Genomic DNA, 24,280 nt, shown 5'->3' with positions numbered 1-24,280 from the left:
GCCCACACTTACTGCAATTTCCAGTGGTTGATCGGAACTGTAGTTTCCTTTTACTGCAAAAAGAGAGGAAAGGATATGATGTAATCCCTGCTGTTATACCTCCTCCTTGGCAGGGCAGATGCTGTTATTTTTTGAATTACAATGAAGACTTCCCGCAAAAATCAGACTTTTCTCTTCAATGGTAAGGAATTTCACAAATGTATTAACTGTTTAGTGCTTTGTGTAGGTTGGTGTACTAATGGTTGATTTTTTTGCCTATCCTGGAGTTCTTTAACCTCATACTGTAATGCTTATGCCCTGGGTTTACAGATTATGAAAGCCAACCTACTGGACCAAGTTCAACGAGCTCCTATAGGAGCAAACGTAACTCCCATTGTTGCCTAGAAATTTGAGATTTCCATTTAAACCTGGCCCAATCAAACTTTAAATATTGAAATTTAAATAACGGCATTTTTTTGTTTCAGATAGAGTAGGGAAGAGTTAGGTCTTATGTACAGCTTTTGTTGCAGTCTATATTCCCTTCTGGGAATATTCAGCAATCATTTTGTCAGGTGACCATCATCTTCAAGACAAAAAGAGGTAGTCCAATAGGTTAGAGCTGTCATCAGAACAAGGTGTCAGAGAGGACCTTCCAATGGGTACACCTGTACATCTAACAACAGGTGTAAGATATGAAATCTCTCTAAAGTGATCAGAATTCCCATTAGGTCTCCAGGAGAGGAAGTAAAGGCAAATCTTCCTAGTGAGCAAAAACAACAAACCCTCTCACGCTCTTCACTGACCGGGAACAATTAAATTGACTGCCTCCAGATTCTGCCTTGCTTTTCAAGTCAAAGCTTTCTGTCATGAAGCTCTTACTCTTTGAAACTTACTTCAAAATAAAAGTATTTAAATTCAGGCAACAAATTAATATGTGCTGCACGGTATAAGAGCAAATGATTATACTCATGCCCCTGTAAAGAACCTTGTGACAAATAACACTTGATAACATGCAACTGTCAGTATACATGGAATGCACATTGGGTCCTTTGGAAGAAAGCACATTATACTGTAAATGTTTGTTATTGCTATTGTCAATAAGCCAGATTTATATGTGTGGTTATAGTGTCTTACAAGCCTCTCTCTTTCCAAATCTCTTTGTTAGGTTGATTTATGCTTAAGGTCTTTGCTGCCCTCATATAGCCTTTGGTATGCTATTTTCTCCTTAAATATTTCATATTTTAGTTGTAATCACCAGGACTTCTTAACCACTTGCCCTCCGGAGGATTCCCCCCCCCCCCCTTTCCTGATCAGGCCATTTTTGCGTTACAGTGCTGCGTTACTTTGACTGACAATTGTGCGGTCATGCAACGGTGCACCCAAATGAAATTTACGTTTTTTTTCCCCACAAATAAAGCTTTCTTTCGGTGGTATTTGATCGCCTGTGCATTTTTCATTTTTTTCGCTATAAAAAAAGACCAACAATTTTGAGAAAAAAAACAATATTTTTGACTTTTTCTATTAAACTTGTCCAGTAAAAAAAAAGAAAAAATCAAATTGCGTCATAAATTTAGGCCAAAATGTATTCTGCTACATATCTTTGCTAAAAAAATCCCAATACGTATAAATTAATTGGTTTACGTGAAAGTTATAGCGTTAAAAATGGTGGTATATATACTAGTATTTTTTTACATTTTTTTATTTTTATTAGTAAAGGCGGTGATCAGCTACTAACAGTGGGACTACGGCGGGCATTCTGACACTTAGGGGAACTGACTTGGTGTCACTGACATCCCCAGTGGCACCAATACAGTGATTAATGCTAATAAAAAGTACTGGCATTGTACTAATGGCTCTGGGCAGGAAGGCGTTAACAAGAGGGTTGATCAAAGGGTTAGCTGTGTGCTGTTTTACTATGTGCTGTGTCCGTCTGCTTCACTATAAGCACACTACTTTGCATGGCTGTGCTATGCACAGCCATGCAAAGCAGTGTGCATGACCTGACAGGGAGGAGAACTGTTTTGTTTACAAACAGTTCTCCTCCCCGTCGGAGATGCTCGGCAATCACCAGGCACTGGCAAGTAATCATCGCCTGGGAACCGGTGATTGACGGCCGCGAATGGCGACGTGGATAGGGCGCGTGCCCCTGACCGGAAATGCAAAATCACGTATATATACACGATTTTGTGAACCTGTGTCACCCTGTAGCAGTATTTCTGCTATAGGGTGGTCGGGAAGTGGTTAATATGAAGTCTATATGCACGATAAAATGACAGCCCAAATTCATCAGTTTTCATATGCTTCTTCCCACATAGAATGATTCTGAACTGTATCCCCCCCCTATTGTTCTACACTTCTACATTTTAATACACATATACTGTACATGCCTAATGTCCAAATTTATATTTCTGATAAATGGCGAAGGAAGGCAGTAAATTGCACGATGTTGATAAGCAAAAGAGGAAGGATGAAGTGAGAAACAGTGCTGCTGAATGATGAGGCAGCAAAAATGTGGTGTTGCTAATCAGTGAAGGGAAAAAAGACAAGAGACACAATGCAGGTGGATAATGGAAAAAGTGGAACATGCAGTACACAGTGCAACTAAATGATAAACAGAAAGGGGGAAAAATGGGAAACAATGCCTCTGAATGGTGGAGGAGAAGCACAGAATTATGCTGAATGGTCAGGTAGCAGGTATGGAATACTGTGCTGCTGAATGGTCCAAGATTTCATGGTTAGATTTCAAAAGGAAACACTGAAGTAGGAATTTTATAAAATGAATCAAAATGTTGGAGTAAGATGGCAGGAGTCAGTAATCAGCGGGCACTGTTAGAGTCTACCATCCTGGAGACTGCTAGATTTTATGTCAGTCAATTTATTAATAGTAAATGGAAGGAAAACAAAAACAATGCACAGTAGTTCACTAAAGAGGTAAGTAGGATAATAAGGGAGAAAAAAATCATCATATAGGAGATTCAAGGAAACAGAAGGTGTAGCTGATAGAGAAGTGCATAAAAATAGACAAAAGGAGGCCAAACATATTATCAGTGCTGCCAAAGCACAGAAAAAGAAGGAAATAGCTAAATCTATTAAGAAAGGAGACAAAACCATTTCCAGCAGCGATGGAATGAAAAAACACAGTGGGATCACTAAAATGAAACTGGGTACAGCACTTATGTTGAGGGAGACCTGGAAGTAGCAAACCATTAAACAATTACTTCTGTTTAGCCTTCTCAGAAAAAAATTGTACTAACAATAACAAATTGGAGGATCAGGTTGGTTCTAGTAACAGAGGTTCATTTTAAGAATTTCTGGAGACAGAGCTAGTAGAGGAACTGGCTCAGTTAAAGCTTAACCCCTTGGCACCAGCGCCTCCTGGCCCTTTAAGGGTTTCAGAAGCCGGGGGCCAGGGTTTTAGAGTCGTGACCACCATGATTCGCTGTCACAGTGGTCCCATGATCGGGAAAGGTCCCAATCGAAAGAGGAGATCAGGACCTTTCCGTGAGTACCGGACATGTGTCCCGGGAGCGCGCATGACTCCCAAAGGCAAAGACATGATGGGACTCATTCAGCAGGATTTCTGGCTCCGAGGTGTCTTGGCAGATCCTCTCCAAGTAATTAAGGTTTGGTGGCTGACGAATGGCAACTCGAACTTTCAGCTCCCTCCACAGATTTTCAATTGGATTAAGGTCTGGAGACTGGCTAGGCCACTCCAGGACCTTAATGTGCTTCTTCTTGAGCCACTCCTTTGTTGCCTTGGTGGTGTGTTTTGGGTCATTGTCATGCTGGAACACCCATCCACGACCCATTTTCAATGCTCTGGCTGAGGGAAGAAGGTTCTCACCCAAGATTTGACGGTACATTGTCCCATCCATCATCCCTTTGATGCGGTGCAGTTCTCCTGTCCTATCCCCTTAGCAGAAAAACACCCCAAAGCAGAATGTTTCCACCATGTTTGACAGTTGGGGTGGTGTTCTTGGGGTCATAGGCAGCATTCCTCCTCCTCCAAACACGGCGAGTTGAGTTGATGCCAAAGAGCTCGATTTTGGTCTCATCTGACTACAACACTTTCAACCAGTCCTCTGCATCATTCAGATGTTCAGTTGCAAACTTCAGACGGGCCTGGACATGTCCTTTCTTGAGCAGAGGGACCTTGCGGGCACTGCAGGATTTCAATCCTTGTCAGCGTAGTGTGTTACCAATTGTTTTCTTGGTGACTGTGGTCCCATCTGCCTGGAGATCATTGACAAGATCCTCACGTGTAGTTCTGGAATGATTCCTCACTGTTCTCATGATCACTGACACATCACGAGGTGAGATCTTGTATGGTGCACCAGACCTAGGGAGACTGACAATGTTTCTTCCATTTGCGAATGATTGCACCAACTGTTGTCACCTTCTCACCAAGCTGCTTGGCGATAGTTTGGTAGCCCAGTCCAGCCTTGTGTAGGTCTACAATCTTGTCCCTGACATCCTTGGACAGCTCTTTGGTCTTTGCCATGGTGGAGAGTTTGGAATCTGATTGATTGCTCCTGCGGACAGGTGAATTTTATACAGGTAACAAAATAAGATTAACAGCACTTCCTTTAAGAGACTGCTTCTAATCTCAGCTTGTTACCTGTATGAAAGACACCTGGTAGCCAGAAATCCTGCTGAATGATAGGGGATCAAATACTTATTTCCCTCATGAACATGCAAATGAGTGCATAATTTGCTAGACATGCATTTCTTTTGAATTTTTTGATGCTATTCTGTCTCTGTATTACAATACACCTACCATTTGATTTTTAGACTGATCATTTCTTTGTGAGTGGGCAAACATTCAAAATCAGTAGGGGATCAAATACTTATTTCCTTCATTGTATATGATGAATGTATAAAACTAGGAGCCATTCAGGATATGCTGCATCTGCACATTTAAAGAATGAACATTCAGGGTAAGAGAGCACAGTAAGCAAAGTTATGACCTCTTCATTATGCTGCTGCTTCTTCGCTGTTCAATCAGTAAGCTGGAGACCAGTGCCCTTGAGCAAGGTAGGCTGCTGTGGTATTGGAGAATGAGAATCTCAATGAACTCACTAGTAGGGGTTACTGAATTTAAAAACTGACTTTATAAATTTACAGGTAGGTAAAAAAAAATCCTGTATATACCATTTTGATGCATTGTTAGCTGCATGCCTGAAATTCAGATCTATGAGTTACATCTGAGACCATAAAATACTCTGCCATACAATAATGGTGAAGCTATGTGAAATTAAAAAAACATTTGGCTTGAAATGAGGATCTACTGCCACCTACTGTGGCAACACCTCATTATTACACCCAAATAACATTTACTATTAGGAAGAAATTCAGACAAATTGAACTGTCAACTCAGGCTATAACTAATAATGCAGAGATGTAGTACAGCTATTGCAAGCATCAAGAATTAGGTGGTACTAAACTTATATTCAGTATTGTTCAAAATGCAATTGTTTTCCGGATGGCTTACATCATCATTTACTCAAGTGACTTGCTGCTGAAAACATCCCTATTTAATAAGAAGATCCAATTCCACATTTAAAATGCAAACAGACCAAAACCCAGCACGTCTGTTTGCTGTGATCTCAACTATTTTAATATAGTTGTTCATAATATACCTTTTTTTTTAATTTTTAACATTGTTCCTTGAAATGAACACCAATAGATCATTAGTAAACAGTAAAACTAAAGGCTTCTTTTAGTCCTTTAAAAAAAAAAAGCTTACAAAAGAGTCACATAAGGCATACTGGCATATTATCAATCTTTCCTCTCCATATAAAAGTACCTTAAATAAATAAAATATTTCTCTTTCACTTCTACAGTAAGCAGATTGGTGTTCAAACCTTGTTTGCTTTTCTCCTCCAAATGTTTCTAATTATTCAACTGTAGCCCTTTTTAAAGTGTTACTAAACCCATGACCCTGCATTCACTATTTGGTCTCCTACAGTACATAGAACATGCAAATGCAATTATTTTAGTAAATATATACTGCTAAATACCTTTTCTCATCAGCAGTATATAGCAGTCATGTGACTTCTATAAGTGTACGGCTAAGCACTAGTTAAAGCATGTAGGAGTAGTTTTCACTCTGTTCTGACTGTCCTATGAGGCTGCATGACCTCTGATCCACTGTCTGGACAGTGCTGATTGGCCCTGTGCTGATCACATGCACCCTCCCAATGAAAAAAAAAACCTCTCTAGCAGTACACACCAAACTGAGAATGTGTAGAGTGTCTCCTAGAGAGCTATACTATCACCAGATGGATTGGGGACTGTGGAAGAAGGGGAGGATCAGAGAAGACAGGATCAAACAGCCTTTTTACACAATACAAAGGATTAATCCCTTAGGTTCCACAGTGAGTATAACAAGCATGCTTTACTGCATATACAGACTGCTCTTACTGTTGTGGGTTTATTAACACTTTCAGTATTGTACTATTTGTATATTTAAAGAGTATTACTCGTTAAACATTTAAATATTCAAATCTGAAGTTTATAGCTTCAGTGACCTAACTTACCAGTAATGAAGTATGTCCAATTTTCCTCTCTGAACTTATGGTACTGCGATGGATAATAGTTCCAAGTCTTCGGGGAAGCTGCAGCGAACAAGCTTTTGATGATGACCTGCCCCCTCCTCCTCCATTGAGAAAAGTTGTTTCATACTGTACACTGCATATAACACGATCTCTTAATAGGGGAGATTCTGATGAGTCACAGGACTATTTCTTCCACTCAGAGATCATGCTACATGCAGTGTATACTATGAAACAAGTTTTCCCAATGGAGGAACAAGGAGAAAGTTGGAGCTTTTTCAATGCAGCTTCAAAGAAGACTTGGAGCTATTAAAGTATAATTACACCTGTGTGGATAAGTTCACATATTACAAGAAGACAACATTTTTAAACTCATGTGAAAAAATTATGAATACCTTTTTTTCTTTTATAAAGTTTGGTCAAATGGTAAACGGCTTCCTCTTTACTGCACTGAAGAGTAAGGGGATGGAGCAAGCAGAAAATGTCAACTGTTAAAAAAAAATTTGGTTGGGTGGAAAGCAGGGGGGAAGATGTATGTGTTACATATGCCTAAGCCATCTGCTGTTATCCTTCTTCAACCTATCAGTTTCTTTCCCCTCCACCTTTTTCTCCCTGCTGCAGCCACTGCTATGATGCCTGCTCCTCTCTCCTTAGATGTAAATTCGACCAGCAGGAGCAGAGTGGGCATTGCCCAGCCACCATCACACCAGCAGAAGAAGGGAGTGCTACCCCTAAAGAAAAAAGGCAGGCATCATACGAGCAAAGCTGCAAGAGAGGAAAAGACAGACAGGGGTGAAAGCAACTGAGCCTCCAGTTACGGAAGGACAGAGGCAGACACTGAAGGATCAGGTCTCTGGCATTCAGCCCTAGGTGACTCTTTTCGGCAGCTTGAGGGGCGGCTCCCACAGGGAATGAGACAATGAATGGACTCACAGGAGCTCCAGCAGTGTGTGCAGAGTGGCAATGGTGCAGCCAAATGATTAGTTGCTATATTGTTGCCAATAACAATAAGGTTGTCAGTGGAACTGACAGGGTTAACCAGGTCTTTACTAGTAAGGTCAATTTCAATGCTGAAAAGCTTCTGCATACAGCTTTGTAACAGATTTTTACATTTTTAAAGCAAGACATTCAGTAGCAGGAGGATGGGGCATCTCTGCACCGAAAACTTGCTTCTGAAAGATCCACCTGCCTGCACACTGTGGGATATACTTCATTACAGGTATGTTAGGTCATTAAAGCTATAAAAATGTTCTTTTGTAGAAACTTTAGCTTAAACATTTTTTGAACAGGAGTTCATTGAGTAGAATGAATAGAAATAGGTAGAAGGTACATACACGAGCACAAAATAAGAAGTTTTAATTACCATAAAATATTTTTCTTGAATCCACTGAGGGACATAGAAGTATAAATAACCTTGGGTATTTGTATTATGTACAGCTGCCTAGAGGGGATGGACACTGGTAAACAAAAAAAAAATAACAGGAAACAATATCAAATTCACCTCATAGTTGAGTTGGTTAGCCTTGTTTCCACATCCTATGCACAAAAAGAGGAACCAGGTGCGGAAAGATGGCAGCAGGTGCTCTGGACTAATGAGTCAAATTCTGAAATATTTGGCTGTAGGAAGAGGCAGTTTGTTCACCAAAGGGTTGGATAGCTGTACAATAATTAGTGTCTGAAGGCAAAACTGAAGCATGGTGGAGATTCCTTGCAAGTTAGGGGCTGCATTTCTGCAAATGGAGTTGTAATATTGGTCAGGATCATGGGTGTCCTCAAAGCTGAGAAATACAGGCACATATTTATCCATTGTGCCATATCATCAAGGAGGCGTGTGACTTTCCCAAATTTATTCTGCAGCAGTACAATAACCCCAAACATACAGCCATTGTCATTAAGAACTATCTTCAGTGTAAAGAAGAACAAGCATTCCTAAAAGTGATGGTTTGGCCCCTCACAGAGAGCCCTGATCTCATCATCATTGAGTCTGTCTGGGATTACATGAAGAGACAGAAGGATGTGAGGCTGCCTACATGCACAAAAGATCTGTGGTTAGTTCTCCAAGATGTTTGGAAAAAACTGTGTGCTGTTTGAAGCATAGCAACTGTGTGCTGTTTGAAGCATAGCAACTGTGTGCTGTTTGAAGCATAGCAACTGTGTGCTGTTTTGAAAGAAACAGGTGGTCACACCAAAAATTATTATTATTTTGATTAGGATTTTTTCATCTGTTCATTAACTTTCCATTTGGTTAACTGATAAAAATAAACACTTCTATTTCTGAAACTGACAAACTTCTTGGGCACTGGTAACCAAAAATGAGGTCTTGTAGCTTTGTGAAGGCTAAAACCATAGCTGCTCAATAAACCATAGGAGACATATGTGAATTGAACAGTAGCTGATACTGAGCGCTATTGGTATAGAGCCAAATTAATAGAGACCAGTAAAGTATTAAAAATTAGCAAGGATGATGACAATGTTATCCAGAGTAAAAAAAGCAGGATTTTATTATCCACTTGAAAGGAATTAAAACCATTTTTCGGCGCTGTAGTAGAGCTTCTGGCTCTCTTTATCATATTTTTTGGACCTGCAGCTCCATTGCTCCTTTTTGGGAAGAGGTTCGCTCCTTGTTGCAATCGTTGTTGCATGTTTCTCTCCCATTTGACCCATTGCATTTTTTGCTGGGCTTGCCATTCCCGGGTCTACCTAAACTAGCCAGAAAACTTGCTGCACATGTGCTAACAGCGGCCAGGAGAAGTATTTCTATGTGTTGGTTATCCTCTACTCCACCTTCATTGCCAACTTTGTATAAACTTATTGCCGATGTAAGACAGATGGAGTGTTTGACTGCTTCACATAGTGGTTTGTTTGCTGTATTTGAGATGATCTGGCTCCCGTGGGATAATTTCTCTTCCTCTATGCTGGCCTGAAATGTAAGACCCTGATTATTAACGCACTGTTAATATATGACTCTATTGGTCTTGACTAAATGTAATCCTTGCCATCGATGTACTTCTCTGTTTTGCTTGTCTTTTTTGTTTTTCTCTCCTTGTTTTCTGTAACATATGATTTCTTTGAAAACCAATAAAAATTGTTAATATAAAAAAAAAAACCATTTTTCATAGTCATATGTTCAATGTAAACGAAGGAAAATGTAGGTGGTATAGCCCAAATGTGTGAATGTGATCAATAAAATTGGCTTACTGCTGAGGAAACGGGTACATCCGGACCAAGGTGCAGGAGGCAGTGGAGAGGAATCCTGTGAGCTGCTCTGCTGGAAGATAGGTCACCAACTATGAGAAGGTACAACTCAGAACAGAATGCTGCCTCGGATGTCCCCGGAATTCGCGCACTGGAAATGACATCGGCGCGTTCCGAAAGTGATGTCAGTGAAGCGCAGAAACTGGAAGATGGACTTTGATGGAAGTACTTTTGACAAAGCACGTATCTGTGCAAAATGTGTCGTCTTAGCAACCAGGTCTTGTTGTGGTCCGGCCCATGCACTCTGGCTTCTCTAGAAGCAAAAAGTCCAAGCGCCTGGACCCAGATATATGGGGACCACTTGCCCATGGCTGCTAGTGTCACACTAGAAGAAATGATTAGTAGTTTTAAATAATCCAGCGCTGAGGAGACTGTGGCTTGAAATCAATAAAAACACCACAATAGATTACATAAGGGGAATGCTTTTATATCATAAAAACTTCATTGAGAGCAAGATTCATCCAGAAAACTAGCCCCCGGGCCATGATGTGTTGGTGAAAACGGTGATAACGGTGTACTGCTGTCCGGCTGGGGACCGCAACGCTCCGGAATGATGTCACAATAAGCCGGGAGGAAGTGGAAGTTAGGCGCTAGGTATGCACCGCAAGCTTGGCTGGTAACCACGACAATGCATTTCGCGCACATGCACTTTATCAAGTCGTGGATCTAAGTGGTTACCAGCTTGTTTATATAGGAGAACACAAGTGGACTGGAGTCAACCAAGGGCAGAAATGGAATGGACATTCCCCCTGTGTTACGTCAATACACCTGCAGAGTCCATTATAAAACATTATTATATATATTATATTATGGTAATCCATCAAAAGATAAAATTATATATATGGGCACTTATATAAAAAACAAAACGTTGTGAATTATACAATGTGCATAAAAGAGAAAAAAAACTCTTGAGTTTGAACATCAGAAATACAAAAAAAATACTTTTGTTCCTCAACACTGGATTAAGATGAAATTAAAAATTCAGTCACAAACTACCACAGAAAATACATATAAATATGAATAAAAAATATATAAATGAAAGATGTAAATAAAAAAATTTGAATTAATGATAATAGTCTACACACATACCTACATGTATATTTAACTAAATAACAAAAGCAGATAATATAAAATACCAAGAGCCAGATTCAAACAATACTATAGACAAGGGCTTGAAAAAAATGTGAGGAGAAATTCCTCTGTGGCGAGCGGCGAGCACAGATGAAGCATGGAGTGACTGCACCTGTGCTCCAAGCCTCGTTGTGAAACCGAGTTTCAGTTTACAACATCCGGTTTCCGGTTTCTTCGGCTCCGCTGAGAGGAGACACCCTCTCCACCACCGCAGGGGACTCGGAGGGACTAGGAGTAAGTACTGTATACAACATGTCATATCACTATAATGGAGTACAGGGGAGCTGGGATATACATTACTCAGTAATGTATATCCCAGCTCCCCTGTACTCCATTATAGTGATATGACATGTATACAGTATGTATATCCCTGATCCCCTGTACTCCATTATAGTGATATGACGTGTATAAGGTAATGTATATCCCAGCTCCCCTGTACTCCATTATAGTGATATGACGTGTATACAGTAATGTATATCCCAGCTCCCCTGTACTCCATTATAGTGATATGACATGTATACAGTAATGTATATCCCAGCTCCCCTGTACTCCATTATAGTGATATGACATGTATACAGTATGTATATCCCTGCTCCCCTGTACTCCATTATAGTGATATGACGTGTATACAGTAATGTATATCCCAGCTCCCCTGTACTCCATTATAGTGATATGACATGTATACAGTAATGTATATCCCAGCTCCTCTGTACTCCATTATAGTGATGACATGTATACAGTATTCATTATTTTTCTGAAGCAGAACTGGAAGTTCTACAAGAAGGTTTAAAGTTGGACAAATTTGAAGTGTTTGTTGATATTGAAAATTTGGTAGGAAGCGTAATATAAGGAACTTTGTGAAAGAATAAATTGAGGTACCCTCTGAATTTACACAGTGGCCTAAAAATCAAATCTACATTTAATCCTAAGGCTACGACTTATAAATGTATTGATGTGTTTAAGTATATGGTCCAAGAAGGAATGGAACACATAAAAAAGTAAAGTAAGCAAAAAAAAATTATGGAATGGTATTAAAGGATTCAAAAAGGGAATAGTGATTAGCCCAGCAGATAAGGGGGGAGTTCTTGTAATTTTGAAGAAATCAGATTATGAAGCAGAGATGCAAAGAATATTGAATGATAGGAATGCCTACAAAATTGCCTGCAGATCCTACACATAAATTGAAGGAAAAATTAATAGAATGGATTAAGAAAGAAAGAGAAAATACAATTCCTAATAAAAAGGAAGCAAAATATTTAAAGGTAAGGGCCCCAAGGATCCCAGTTATGTACCAACTACCTAAAATGCATAAAAATAAAGACTGCTCACCAGGAAGACCTACAGTCAGGTCCATAAATATTGGGACATCGACACAATTCTAACATTTTTGGCTCTATACACCACCACAATGGATTTGAAATGAAACGAACAAGATGTGCTTTAACTGCAGACTGTCAGCTTTAATATGAGTGTTAGGAATGGACTTGCCAGTAATGGTGGGACTCACCTGCCTTATGGGCTGCAGTACCAGGGCTGGCCAGCGGGTGCTCCCAGCAATCAGAGACTCAACCCTGCAGTCAGCCAAACACCTGAAACTGCTTATGCAGGTGTATTTAAGTGATGGCCAGACCTGCAGTCTTTGCCTTGGTGTGTGTGTTTTTCCTGGGCCCTGTATCTTGTAATCCTGCATTCTTGTTCCTGTTCCTGTGTTCCTGCTAGTACGTTTCCTTGTTGCCAAACTCTGCCTGTTCTGATTACGCTGACCCTCTCCTGCTCTGACCCCGACTCGTTCCTGACCATCCCTCTGCCTGACCCTCTGTACCACGCTGCCCGCTACCTGCTGAACCTGGCTTGTGACCCCGATCATTCTTCGCTTGCTCCCCCTGTACCTACCTGCCTGATTGTTATTGACCCGGCCTGCCTGACGACGCTTGCATTGTATGTTCTCTGTGGGTGGTTTGGTTTGGTTCATTTGCACTGTTATGTTTTAGTATTGCACTGCGTTTATGTTTGTATTGTTAGTGTTAATAAATTATATTGTTTATCTGAAGTCTGCGTTTCCCTGCGTCAGTCACATACCTCTGGTCATACCCGGGAGCCCTGACAGTGAGGGTATTTACATCCAAATCAGGTGAACGGTGTAGGAATTACAACAGTTTGCATATGTGCCTCCCACTTGTTAAGGGACCAAAAGTAATGGGACAATTGGCTTCTCAGCTGTTCCATGGCCAGGTGTGTGTTATTCCCTCATTATCCCAATTACAATGAGCAGATAAAAGGTCCACAGTTCATTTCAAGTGTGCTATTTGCATTTGGAATCTGTTGCTGTCAACTCTCAAGATGAGATCCAAAGAGATGTCACTATCAGTGAAGTAAGCCATCATTAGGCTGAAAAAACAAAACAAACCCATCAGAGAGATAACATTAGGCGTGGCCAAAACAACTGTTTGGAACATTCTTAAAAAGAAGGAACGCACCGGTGAGCTCAGCAACACCAAAAGACCCGGAAGACCACGGAAAACAACTGTGGTGGATGAACAAAGAATTCTTTCCCTGGTGAAGAAAACACCCTTCACAACAGTTGGCCAGATCAAGAACACTCTCCAGGAGGTAGGTGTATGTGTGTCAAAGTCAACAATCATGAAAAGACTTCACCAGAGTGAATACAGAGGGTTCAACACAAGATGTAAACCATTGGTGAGCCTCAAAAACAGGAAGGCCAGATTAGAGTTTGCCAAACGACATCTAAAAAAGCCTTCACAGTTCTGGAACAACATCCTATGGACAGATGAGACCGAGATCAACTTGTACTAGAGTGATGGGAAGAGAAGAGTATGGAGAAGGAAAGGAACTGCTCATGACCCTAAGCATACCACCTCATCAGTGAAGCATGGTGGTGGCAGTGTCATGGCGTGGGCATGTATGGCTGCCAATGGAACTGGTTCTCTTGTATTTATTGATGATGTGACTGCTGACAAAAGCAGCAGAATGGATTCTGAAGTGTTTCGGGCAATATTATCTGCTCATATTCAGCCAAATGCTTCAGAACTCATTGGACGCCGCTTCACAGTGCAGATGGACAATGACCCAAAGCAAACTGCAAAAGCAACCAAAGAGTTTTTTAAGGGAAAGAAGTGGAATGTTATGCAATGGCCAAGTCAATCAGCTGACCTGAATCCGATTGAGCATGCATTTCACTTGCTGAAGACAAAACTGAAGGGAAAATGCCCCAAGAACAAGCAGGAACTGAAGACAGTTGCAGTAGAGGCCTGGCAGAGCATCACCAGGGATGAAACCCAGCATCTGGTGATGTCTATGCGTTCCAGACTTCAGGCTATAATTGACTGCAAAGGATTTGCAACCAAGTATTAAAAGTGAAAGTTTGATTTATGATTATTATTCTTTTCTTTTATTCATTACTTTTGGTCCCTTAACAAGTGGGAGGCACATATGCAAACTGTTGTAATTCCTACACCGTTCACCTGATTTGGATGTAAATACCCTCAAATTAAAGCTGACAGTCTGCAGTTAAAGCACATCTTGTTCGTTTCATTTCAAATCCATTGTGGTGGTGTATAGAGCCAAAAATGTTAGAATTGTGTCGATGTCCCAATATTTATGGACCTGACTGTATTATTATCTCATCAGCTCATTTTATACACGTCTTGGGAATATCTTGACATATTTCTACAACCTTTTTCAGGGAATAGAAGGGTCTTTTTAAAAAATAGCAAGGATATTATTTCCTTGTTACGAGAATTATTTGTTAATCCATGCACACTACTGGTAACAGTAGATGTGGAATCATTGTATACAAATATCAGGCAAGATTATGGGTTGGATGCTGTTAAAAAGGCATTAAAGGGACAGACAGAATTAAAAAGACCTCATATTAAATGTATTTTAGAACGGTTAGACAAGGCGATGTCAACAACTATTTTTAACATAATGGGGAATTTTTCAAGCATATTAGAGGAGTTGCAGTAGGGGCTAGATATGCCCCCAATGTAGCTAATTTATTTAATAAATGGGAGGAAGAATACATTTTTTCAAGACCCAGGCCCCAATTAACAAGTTAACGTAGAATTGCTGATGACATCTTGTTCATCTGAGAGGGGATTGAGAATAAGCTCATCTCGTTCCTTACCCAGAAGAATACTAATGCTTATGGTATCAAGTTTGTGGGGAAATTGAGTCATGATATGGTACAGTTTCTAGATTTGGAAATTTTCAAAAAGGGGATAAACTTGCCACTCACACACATTTACATGGATACATTTACACCGTAGTTGCCATCACCCTAGATGGACTAAAGCCATACCTAAAGGTCAATTAGTACCAATTAGGCGTAATTGTGATGATGACTTCTTAACCCAAAACGATATGTTAATACAGAGATTTATAGAGAAGGGATATAAACAACATGATCTGGTTATAGCTACCTCGCTAAAAAAAATAGAGGGCAGCTACTTCAACAAAGAGGGAACAGAGAAAACAGAAATTATTTAGCCCTCATTACCAGGATTAATGTTCAATATAGGAGTGTTGAGAAACTTTTTAAGACATTTTGGCCTATATTGTTTGAAGGATACTACATTCAAAATTCTACTTCCTAAGAAACCTACAATTATCTATAAGCGAGCCCAGAGTCTTCAAAATAGGATTCTTAGGAAAGTGGTGGATCCCCCAAGAAGAGTTGGGTTCTATAGATGTGGAAGATGCTTATCGCGTAGAACAACCAAAGATAAAATGAAAAACATTGAATCTCTTTTCTCCACTAATGGCAGAGAATACAAAATAAAGAAGTTTATAACTTGTGGGATGAAATTTGTAACATACCATTTAACATGTGGCTTGAAATATGTAGGTAGGACTACAAGATGTTTATCCACATGTATTAATGAACATGTCAAGAATATAAAAAGGGTTTTAAATTGCATAGTGTGTCCAACCATTTTCGAGTGGCACATAACAAAGATCCTTTGGTTTTGAGTTTTTATGGAATAGATAGGGTGATAAAGCACTGGAGAGGCAGTGACCTACTTGCACAGACATTGCAGAATGAGACCAGATGGATATATGAGCTTGATGCACTTGTACCCATCTGGTCTCAATATCGATATAGATTTGAATTGATTTAAACCAGATTTATGAGGCCCATTTCAATATAAATTATATTTTAAACATATATATTATTTAATAATTATTTTATAAATAAAAAATTTTAAATATATGAAACTTTTATGTTACAAATCCTATTTCTATTCTCTCTAATTGACATCCCCCTTTATGCATTTTTTACATTGTAATAAATTACATTTTTTTGTTTAGATGGCAGTTTTTTGATAGTTGACGTTTTATATTGCCAGTTAGTTTCTTGGACACTAGAGGAGGGTGCTATTCTAATAGAGAGTAAGATGTAATGTGTGTGTGTGTGTGTGTGTGTGTGTGTGTGTATGTATATATATATATATATATATATATATATATATATATATATATATACAGTCATGGCCGAAATTGTTGGAACCCTTGATATTTTTCCTGAAAATCAAGTATTTCACACAAAAAAGGTATTGCATTAACACATGTTTTGCTATACACATGTTTATTCCCTTTGTATGTATTGGAACAAATATAAAACAGAGGCAGAAAAGCAAATATGACATAATGTCACACAAAACCCCAAAAATGGGCTGGACAAAAGTATTGGCACCCTTAACTTAATATTTGGTTGCACACCCTTTGGAAAACATAACTGAAATCAGTCGCTTCCTATAACCATCAATAAGCTTCTGACACCTCTCACCCGGAATTTTGGACCACTCTTCCTTTGCAAACAGCTCCAGGTCTCTCTTATTGGAAGGACACCTTTTCCCAACAGCAATTTTAAGATCTCTCCACAGGTGTTCAATGGGATTTAGATCTGGGCTCATTGCTGGCCACTTCAGAACTCTCCAGCGCTTCTTTGCCATCCATTTCTGAGTGCTTTTTGACGTATGTTTGGGGTCATTGTCCTGCTGGAAGACCCAGGATCTTGGACGCAAACCCAGCTTTCTGACACTGGGCCCTACAGTGCGACCCAAAATCCTTTGGTAATCCTCAGATTTCATGATGCCTTGCACACAGTCAAGGCACCCAGTGCCAGAGGCAGCAAAACAACCCCAAAACATCATTGAACCTCCACCATATTTTACCGTAGGTACTGTGTTTTGTTCTTTGTAGGCCTCATTCCGTTTTCGGTAAACAGTAGAATGATGTGCTTTACCGAAAAGCTCTATCTTGGTCTCATCTGTCCACAAGACGTTTTCCCAGAAGGCTTTTGGCTTACTCAAGTACATTTTGGCAAACTGTAGTCTTGCTTTTTTATGTCTCTGTGTCAGCAGTGGGGTCCTCCTGGGTCTCCTGCCATAGCGTTTCATTTCATTTAAATGTCGACGGATAGTTCGCGCTGACACTGATGCTCCCTGAGCCTGCAGGACAGCTTGAATGTCTTTGGAACATGTTTGGGGCTGCTTATCCACCATCCGGACTATTCTGCGTTGCAATCTTTCATCAATTTTCCTCATCCGTCCACGACCAGGGAGATTAGCTACAGTGCCATGGGTTGCAAACTTCTTGATAATGTTGCGCACTGTGGACAAAGGCAAATCTAGTTCTCTGGAGATGGACTTGTAACCTTGAGATTGTTGATATTTTGCCACAATTTTGGTTCTCAGGTCCTCAGACAGTTCTCGTCTCCTCTTTCTGTTGTCCATGCTTAGTGTGGCACAGACAGACACACAATGCAAAGGTTAAGTGAACGTCTCTCCTTTTTATCTGCTTTCAGGTGTGATTTCTATATTGCCCACACCTGTTACTTGCCCCAGGTGAGTTTACAGGAGCATCACATGCTTGTAACATTCTTATTTATCCGCAGTTGTGAAAGGGTGCCAATACTTTTGTCCAGCCCATTTTTGGAGGTTTGTGTGACATTATGTCGAATTTGCTTTCTTTCCTCCCTTTTTTTGTTTTGTCCCAATACACACAAAGGGAATAAACATGTGTATAGCAAAACATGTGTTAATGCAATACGTTTCGTGAGAAATACATGATTTCCTGGAGAAATATCAAGGGTGCCAACAATTTCGGCCATGACTGTATATATATATATATACTGTATATACAGTGGGGCAAAAAAGTATTTAGTCAGCCACCAATTGTGCAAGTTCTCCCACTTAAAAAGATGAGAGAGGCCTGTAATTGGCATCATAGGTAGACCTTAACTATGAGAGACAAAATGAGAAAAAAAATCCAGACAATCACATTGGCTGATTTGGAAAGAATTTATTTGCAAATTATGGTGGAAAATAAGTATTTGGTCACCTACAAACAAGCAAGATTTCTGGCTCTCACAGACCTGTACCTTCTTCTTTAAGAGGCTCCTCTGTCCTGCACTCATTACCTGTATCAATGGCACCTGTTTGAACTTGTTATCAGTATAAAAGACACCTGTCCACAACCTCAAACAGTCACACTCCAAACTCCACTATGGTGAAGACCAAAGAGCTGTCGAAGGACACCAGAAACAAAATTGTAGATCTGCATCAGGCTGGGAAGACTGAATCTGCAATATGCAGGCAGCTTGGTGTGAACAAATCAACTGTGGGAGCAATAATTAGAAAATGGAAGACATACAAGACCACTGATAATTTCCCTTCGATCTGGGGCTCCACGCATGATCTCACCCCGTGGGGTCAAATGATTACAAGAACGGTGAGTAAAAATCCCAGGACCACACGGGGGACCTAGTGAATGACCTGCAGAGAGCTGGGACCAACGTAACAAAGGCTACCATCAGTAACACACTACGCCGCCAGGGACTCAGATCCTGCAGTGCCAGACGTGTCCCCCTGCTAAAGCCAGTACATGTCCGGGCCCGTCTTAAGTTTGCTAGAGAGCATTTGGATGATCCAGAAGAGGATTGGGAGAATGTCATATGGTCAGATGAAAAAAAAATAGAACTGTTTGGTAGAAACACAACTCTTCATGTTTGGAAGAGAGAGAATGCTGAGTTGCATCCAAAAAACACCATACCTACTGTGAAGCATGGGGGTGGCAACATCATGCTTTGGGGCTGTTTCTCCGCAAAGGGACCAGGACGACTGATCCATGTACAGGACAGAATGAATGGGGCCATGTATCATGAGATTTTGAGTGCAAACCTCCTTCCATCAGCAAGGGCATTGAAGATGAATCATGGCTGGGTCTTTCAACATGACAATGATCCCAAACATACCGCCCGGGCAATGGAGTGGCTTCGTAAGAAGCATTTCAAGGTCCTGGAATGGCCTAGCCAGTCTCCAGATCTCAACCCCTTAGAAAACCTTTGGAGGGAGTTGAAAGTCCATGTTGCCCAGCGACAGCCCCAAAACATCACTGCTCTAGAGGAGATCTGCATGGAGGAATAGGCCAACATACCAGCAACAGTGTGTGCCAACCTTGTGAAGACTTACAGGAAATGTTTGACCTCTGTCATTGCCAACAAAGGATATATAACAAAGTACTGAGATGAACTTTTGATATTGACCAAATACTTATTTTCCACCATAATTTGCAGATAAATTCTTTCCAATTCAGCCAATGTGATTGTCTGGATTTTTTTTCTCATTTTGTCTCTCATAGTTGAGGTCTACCTATGATGCCAATTACAGGCCTCTCTCATCTTTTTAAGTGGGAGAACTTGCACAATTGGTGGTTGACTAAATACTTTTTTGCCCCACTGTATATATATATATATATATATATATATATATATATATATATATATATATAAATGCACTAAGATTATTATTTGCGGACACAAAAACAGCGAAGCTTACACATTTCCTGCTAAATCCCACTAAATATGAAGCTAAAACTGTATTGAGTTACAAAATAACAAATATTTGTAAATTTTACATTGCACCTTTTTCTGAAATGGTGAAAAATGAAGGTACGAAAAACTGTAAATAAAATCAATTTACTCTACAAACCCGAGGTTATAATTTTTCCCTTATAAATTTCAGAGTCAATAAAAGATCCCCCAAACCATATATTTTCTTAAAGCACATGACCTGTAGTATAAAAAAATGTGCTACTGAATTTTTTTGGCCGCGCCAAAATTGTGCAAATGTTTTCACTAAAAATACAATAAAATCATTATCAGCAGACACAAACACAATATAACTTACAAAATTCCTGCTAAATTCCTACTAAGGCCTCATTCACATGGGACGTACTAAAGTGTATGCCCATGGAGGGCCGAGTTTACGAGTATGGGGATGTCCAGGTGTTCTGGGCATCCCCGTGCAGGTCGTCCCATTCATCTCAATTGGGATTCAGTAGTTGCATGGGCACAGCCACGTCTCCCAACCTGACATCCGTGTGGGTGTAGGTGTGGGTGCACAACCCCAAATGCAGACAGTGTGAGCTCAAGGACATGCACCCGGACCTACAGGATGTCAGCTTGGGAACAGCAGCTGTGCCGTTTCTACATCGCAATTGACATCAATAAGACTGTTTGCACAGGGATGCACAGGACACTTGTGCATCCCTGTGTGGGTAAATATGGTCTCACAGGGGCATGCACTGTAGTATGCTCCATGTGAACGAGGCCTTACTAGTTTTTTTCATTTTTTATTGCACAAATTTATTAATATTTTATAAATTTTTTTTTTGTTCCACAAAGTTTATTGAGAAAAATTCAAAACATATAAATTGTACAAAGTAATACAATGTGCCAAAGAGAAACGCGGTGAAACACCAATCGCATATGCCAAACAATAAGAAATACTCAGGCGAACAAAATGATAAAGCCATCTCATGTCACCTGTAACAATAATGTAGTTGAACTAGGAGAAAAAACACGAGAACACAGCAAAAAAAAAAAAAAAGGCAAACACTAATCATAACAACCACACAGCGTACGAAATATCACCAAACGGGCAGGGTCATTTGTTTGCTCCCCCATATATCTTTTATCGTAGAGTAGCAGAGTAGGGGGGAAGGGGAGAGGGCTAAAGGTGCTGGGCTTCTGGTGCAAGGAAGAAGTTGCGAAGATATAGAAAGCTCGGTGCTATCCACGAGGAGCAACAAAGGTACCACTCAAAGGTAGCCAACGCGTAGGAAAATAACTCCGTGGATTGGGAGAGGCACATGTGCAAGTGTAGTCTGGGTGTGAGATTAGGTTGCCTATGGACAGAAAAATAAACGTATGTGTAGGAAGAAAAAGGAAAAATGAAGTAGAGAAGATGTGAAATACAGGAAAGACAGAAATGGCAAGTACAGGACACAATGAGGAAGGAGTCCGGAGGGGATAAAAAATGGTGAGGAGCTAGAGAGCCAAAGAAGGAGAAAAAAAAAAAGGGGAAAAAAGGGGGGGGGGGTAAGGGTCAGAGGGATAAATTTTTTTTTTGTGTGTGTGTGTGTGTAGGGGGTGGGTGGAGGGCTTTGGTGAGATATCTGGGATCTAGTCTCAGTCCCTTTCTCTGCAGCCACAGTTCCACTTCATATGAATGAATAGAAGTCTCTGCATAGAGACTCCTATCCATTCTTAAACTGGAGTCTAGTACTGTTTACTATACTCCAGTGATAAACAAATACAGGAGCAATCTGTACTGATCTGTATGTATTTATTCAGGAAAGGAAGGGGGGTGGTAAACACACATCTAGAACATTCAGTCCAGCACACAGAGCAAAAATTCCGGACAGAGAAGGGTTAATCCAGCACACAGGGCAAAGGTTCTGGCCAGAACAGGGTTAATCTAGAACAGGGAAGAGATCCAGGCAGACAGGGATAAGTCCATGGGCTCTTGGAAGGGGTCTGCGGGGGTCTGGCAATAGCTCAGAGCCTCACACAGCACAGCAACACAGACCCAGACACCAGTTCCCCTGTATCCATCACTGGGGAAAGCTAAGAAAAAAACTGCCACTTTCCCCCAGCATAGGGAAATTATACTGTATTTTGAACCCAGTCAAGACTAGCACACAACTGGTACCTGTACGTCTGGCCCTGTCCAGCCACAGGACATCATGCTGACTGTGCCTACCGCTGAGATCAACCTTACCTCCCAACCTCTGCAGGGCCCAGGAACTCACAGAATAATTACAGAAAAGCTGACTGCTTTTCACATTGTTGATTTCCACAAAAGAAAACAAAAAATATATTTCTGCCCTCAGCTACAAGTATCCTTTCTGGGTTTTCCATTCCAGTTTTGTGTTTTGGATGGATTAGAGCTACTCAGTTGCATCCAAGGTTGGACTGAATATGGTGATCCCACATCCTGCAGGCTACATTATTGGCCTTAGGAATCTGGTGAGCGAGTAATTTACCTATATTTGCACATGGTGGAGCACGTTGTCCTAAAGATCTGTCATCTCTTAACAATACTAATTGCTAATCAACCAATCATATGGCAGCAACTTAATGCATTTGGGCATCTAGATTTGGTGAAGATGACTTACTGAAGTTCAAACAGAGCATCAGAATGGGGCAAAAAGGGGATTTAACTAACTTTGAACGTGCCATGGTTGCAGGTGCCAGACGGGCTGCTCTGAGTGTTTCAAAAACTGCTGATCTACTGGGATTTTCACGCACAATCATCTCTAGGGAAATTGGTGCTCACCAGACCAGGCAACATTTTTCCAATCTTCTATTGTCCAATTTTGGTGAGCCTGTGTGAATTGTAGCCTCCGTTTCCTATTCTTAGCTGTCAGGAGTGGTACCTGGTGTAGTATTCTGCTGCTGTAGCCCATCTGCTTCAAGCTTTGACGTGTTGTACATTCAGAGATGGTATTCTGCATACCTTGATTGTAATAAGTGGATATTAGAATTACTGTTACCTTTTTATCATCTCGAAACAGTCTGCCCATTCTCCACTAACATCAACAAGGCATTTAGGTCCTCACAACTGCCACTTACTGGATATTTTCTCTTGATGGTTGTGCATGAAAATCCCAGTAGACCAGCAGTTTTTTAAATACTCAGACCAGCCCATCTGGCACCAACAACCATGCCACATTCAAAGTCCCTTAAAGCCTCTTTCTTCCCCTTTCTGATGCTCGGTTTGAAGTTCCGCAAAGCGTCTTCACCACGTTTAGATACCTAAATGCACTGAGTTGCTGCCATGTGATTGGCTGATTAGCAATTTGTGTTATCAAGCAATTGAACAGATGTGCCTAATAAAGTGAGGTCCAGTGAGTGTATACCAATACATAGGCTTGCGCCTACTTTATATTTAATTCTTCACATTACTACAACCCTGGATTGCTTATTGTTAATAAAGCTGTGTTCCTCAATATACAGTGGATATACAAAATGTTTACACACCCTGTCAGGTTTTTGTGATGTAAAAAAAGAGACAAAGATAAATAATTTCAAAACGTTTTCCAACTTTACTGGGACCTATATACTGTACAACTCAATTGAAAAACAAACGGAAATCTTTTAGGGGGGGGGAGTAAACATAAAAAACTAAAATAATGTGGTTGCATAAGTGTGCACACCCTCTTATACTTGAGGATGTAGCTGTGTTCAGAATTAAGAAATCACATTCAAAATCATGTTAAATAGGAGTCAGTACACACCTGCCATCATTTAAAGTGCCTCTGATTAGCCTCAAATAAAGTCCAGCTGTTCTAGTAGGTCTGTCCTGACATTTTCTTAGCCACATCCTACAGCAAAAGCCATGGTCTGCAGAGAGCTTCCAAAGCATCAGAGGGATCTCATTGTTAAAAGATATCAGTCAGGAGAAGGGTACAAAAGAATTTCCAAGGCATTAGATATACCATGGAACACAGTGAAGACAGTCATCACCAAGTGGAGAAAATATGGCACAAAAGTGATATTACCAAGAACTGGACGTCCCTCCAAAATTGATGAAAAGATGAGAAGAAAACTGGTCTGGAAGGCTGCCAAGAGGCTTACAGCAACATTAAAGGAGCTGCAGGGATATCTGGCAAGTACTGGCTGTGTGGCACATATGACAACAATCTCCCATATTCTTCATATGTCTGGGCTATGGGGTAGAGTGGCAAGATGGAAGCCTTTTCTTATAAAGAAAAAAATCCAAGCCCGGCTAAATTTTGCAAAAACATATCTGAAGTCTCCCAAAAGCATGTAGGAAAATGTGTTATGGTCTGATGAAACCAAGGTTGAACTTTTTGGCCATAATTCCAAAAGACATGTTTGGCGCAAAAACAAATCTGCACATCACCAAAAGAACACCATACCCACAGTGAAGCATGGTGGTGGCAGCATCATGTGTTGGGGCTGTTTTTCTTCAGATGGAACTGGGGCATTAGTCAAAGTAGAGGGAATTATGAACAGTTCCAAATACCAG

General features: G+C 40.5%; 1 protein-coding gene across 3 annotated transcripts in view; it reads right to left on the bottom strand.

The window, feature by feature from the left end:
* The window catches only part of AKAP7 (A-kinase anchoring protein 7), a 242,581-nt gene that overhangs the window by 144,425 nt on the left and 73,876 nt on the right, over positions 1-24,280 (bottom strand). Inside the window, exon 8 of one of the 3 annotated variants that reach the window (XM_089676169.1) lies at positions 20,687-21,131. The exons of the other annotated variants lie outside the window; for them this stretch is intronic. Within the exon in view, the coding sequence (XP_089532295.1) occupies positions 21,016-21,131 (116 nt within the window). The 3' untranslated portion in view covers positions 20,687-21,015. Of the gene's footprint in view, positions 1-20,686; positions 21,132-24,280 lie in introns of those variants that run through there. 3 annotated transcript variants of the gene reach the window in all.

This window comes from Staurois parvus, unplaced genomic scaffold (genome assembly GCF_062004578.1).
Source record: "Staurois parvus isolate SC_StPar_1 unplaced genomic scaffold, SC_StPar_1.0 ptg000165l, whole genome shotgun sequence".
Lineage (NCBI taxonomy): Eukaryota > Metazoa > Chordata > Amphibia > Anura > Ranidae > Staurois > Staurois parvus.
The sequence above is the reverse complement of the archived record's forward strand: the minus strand, read 5'-3'. Positions and strand labels throughout refer to the sequence as shown.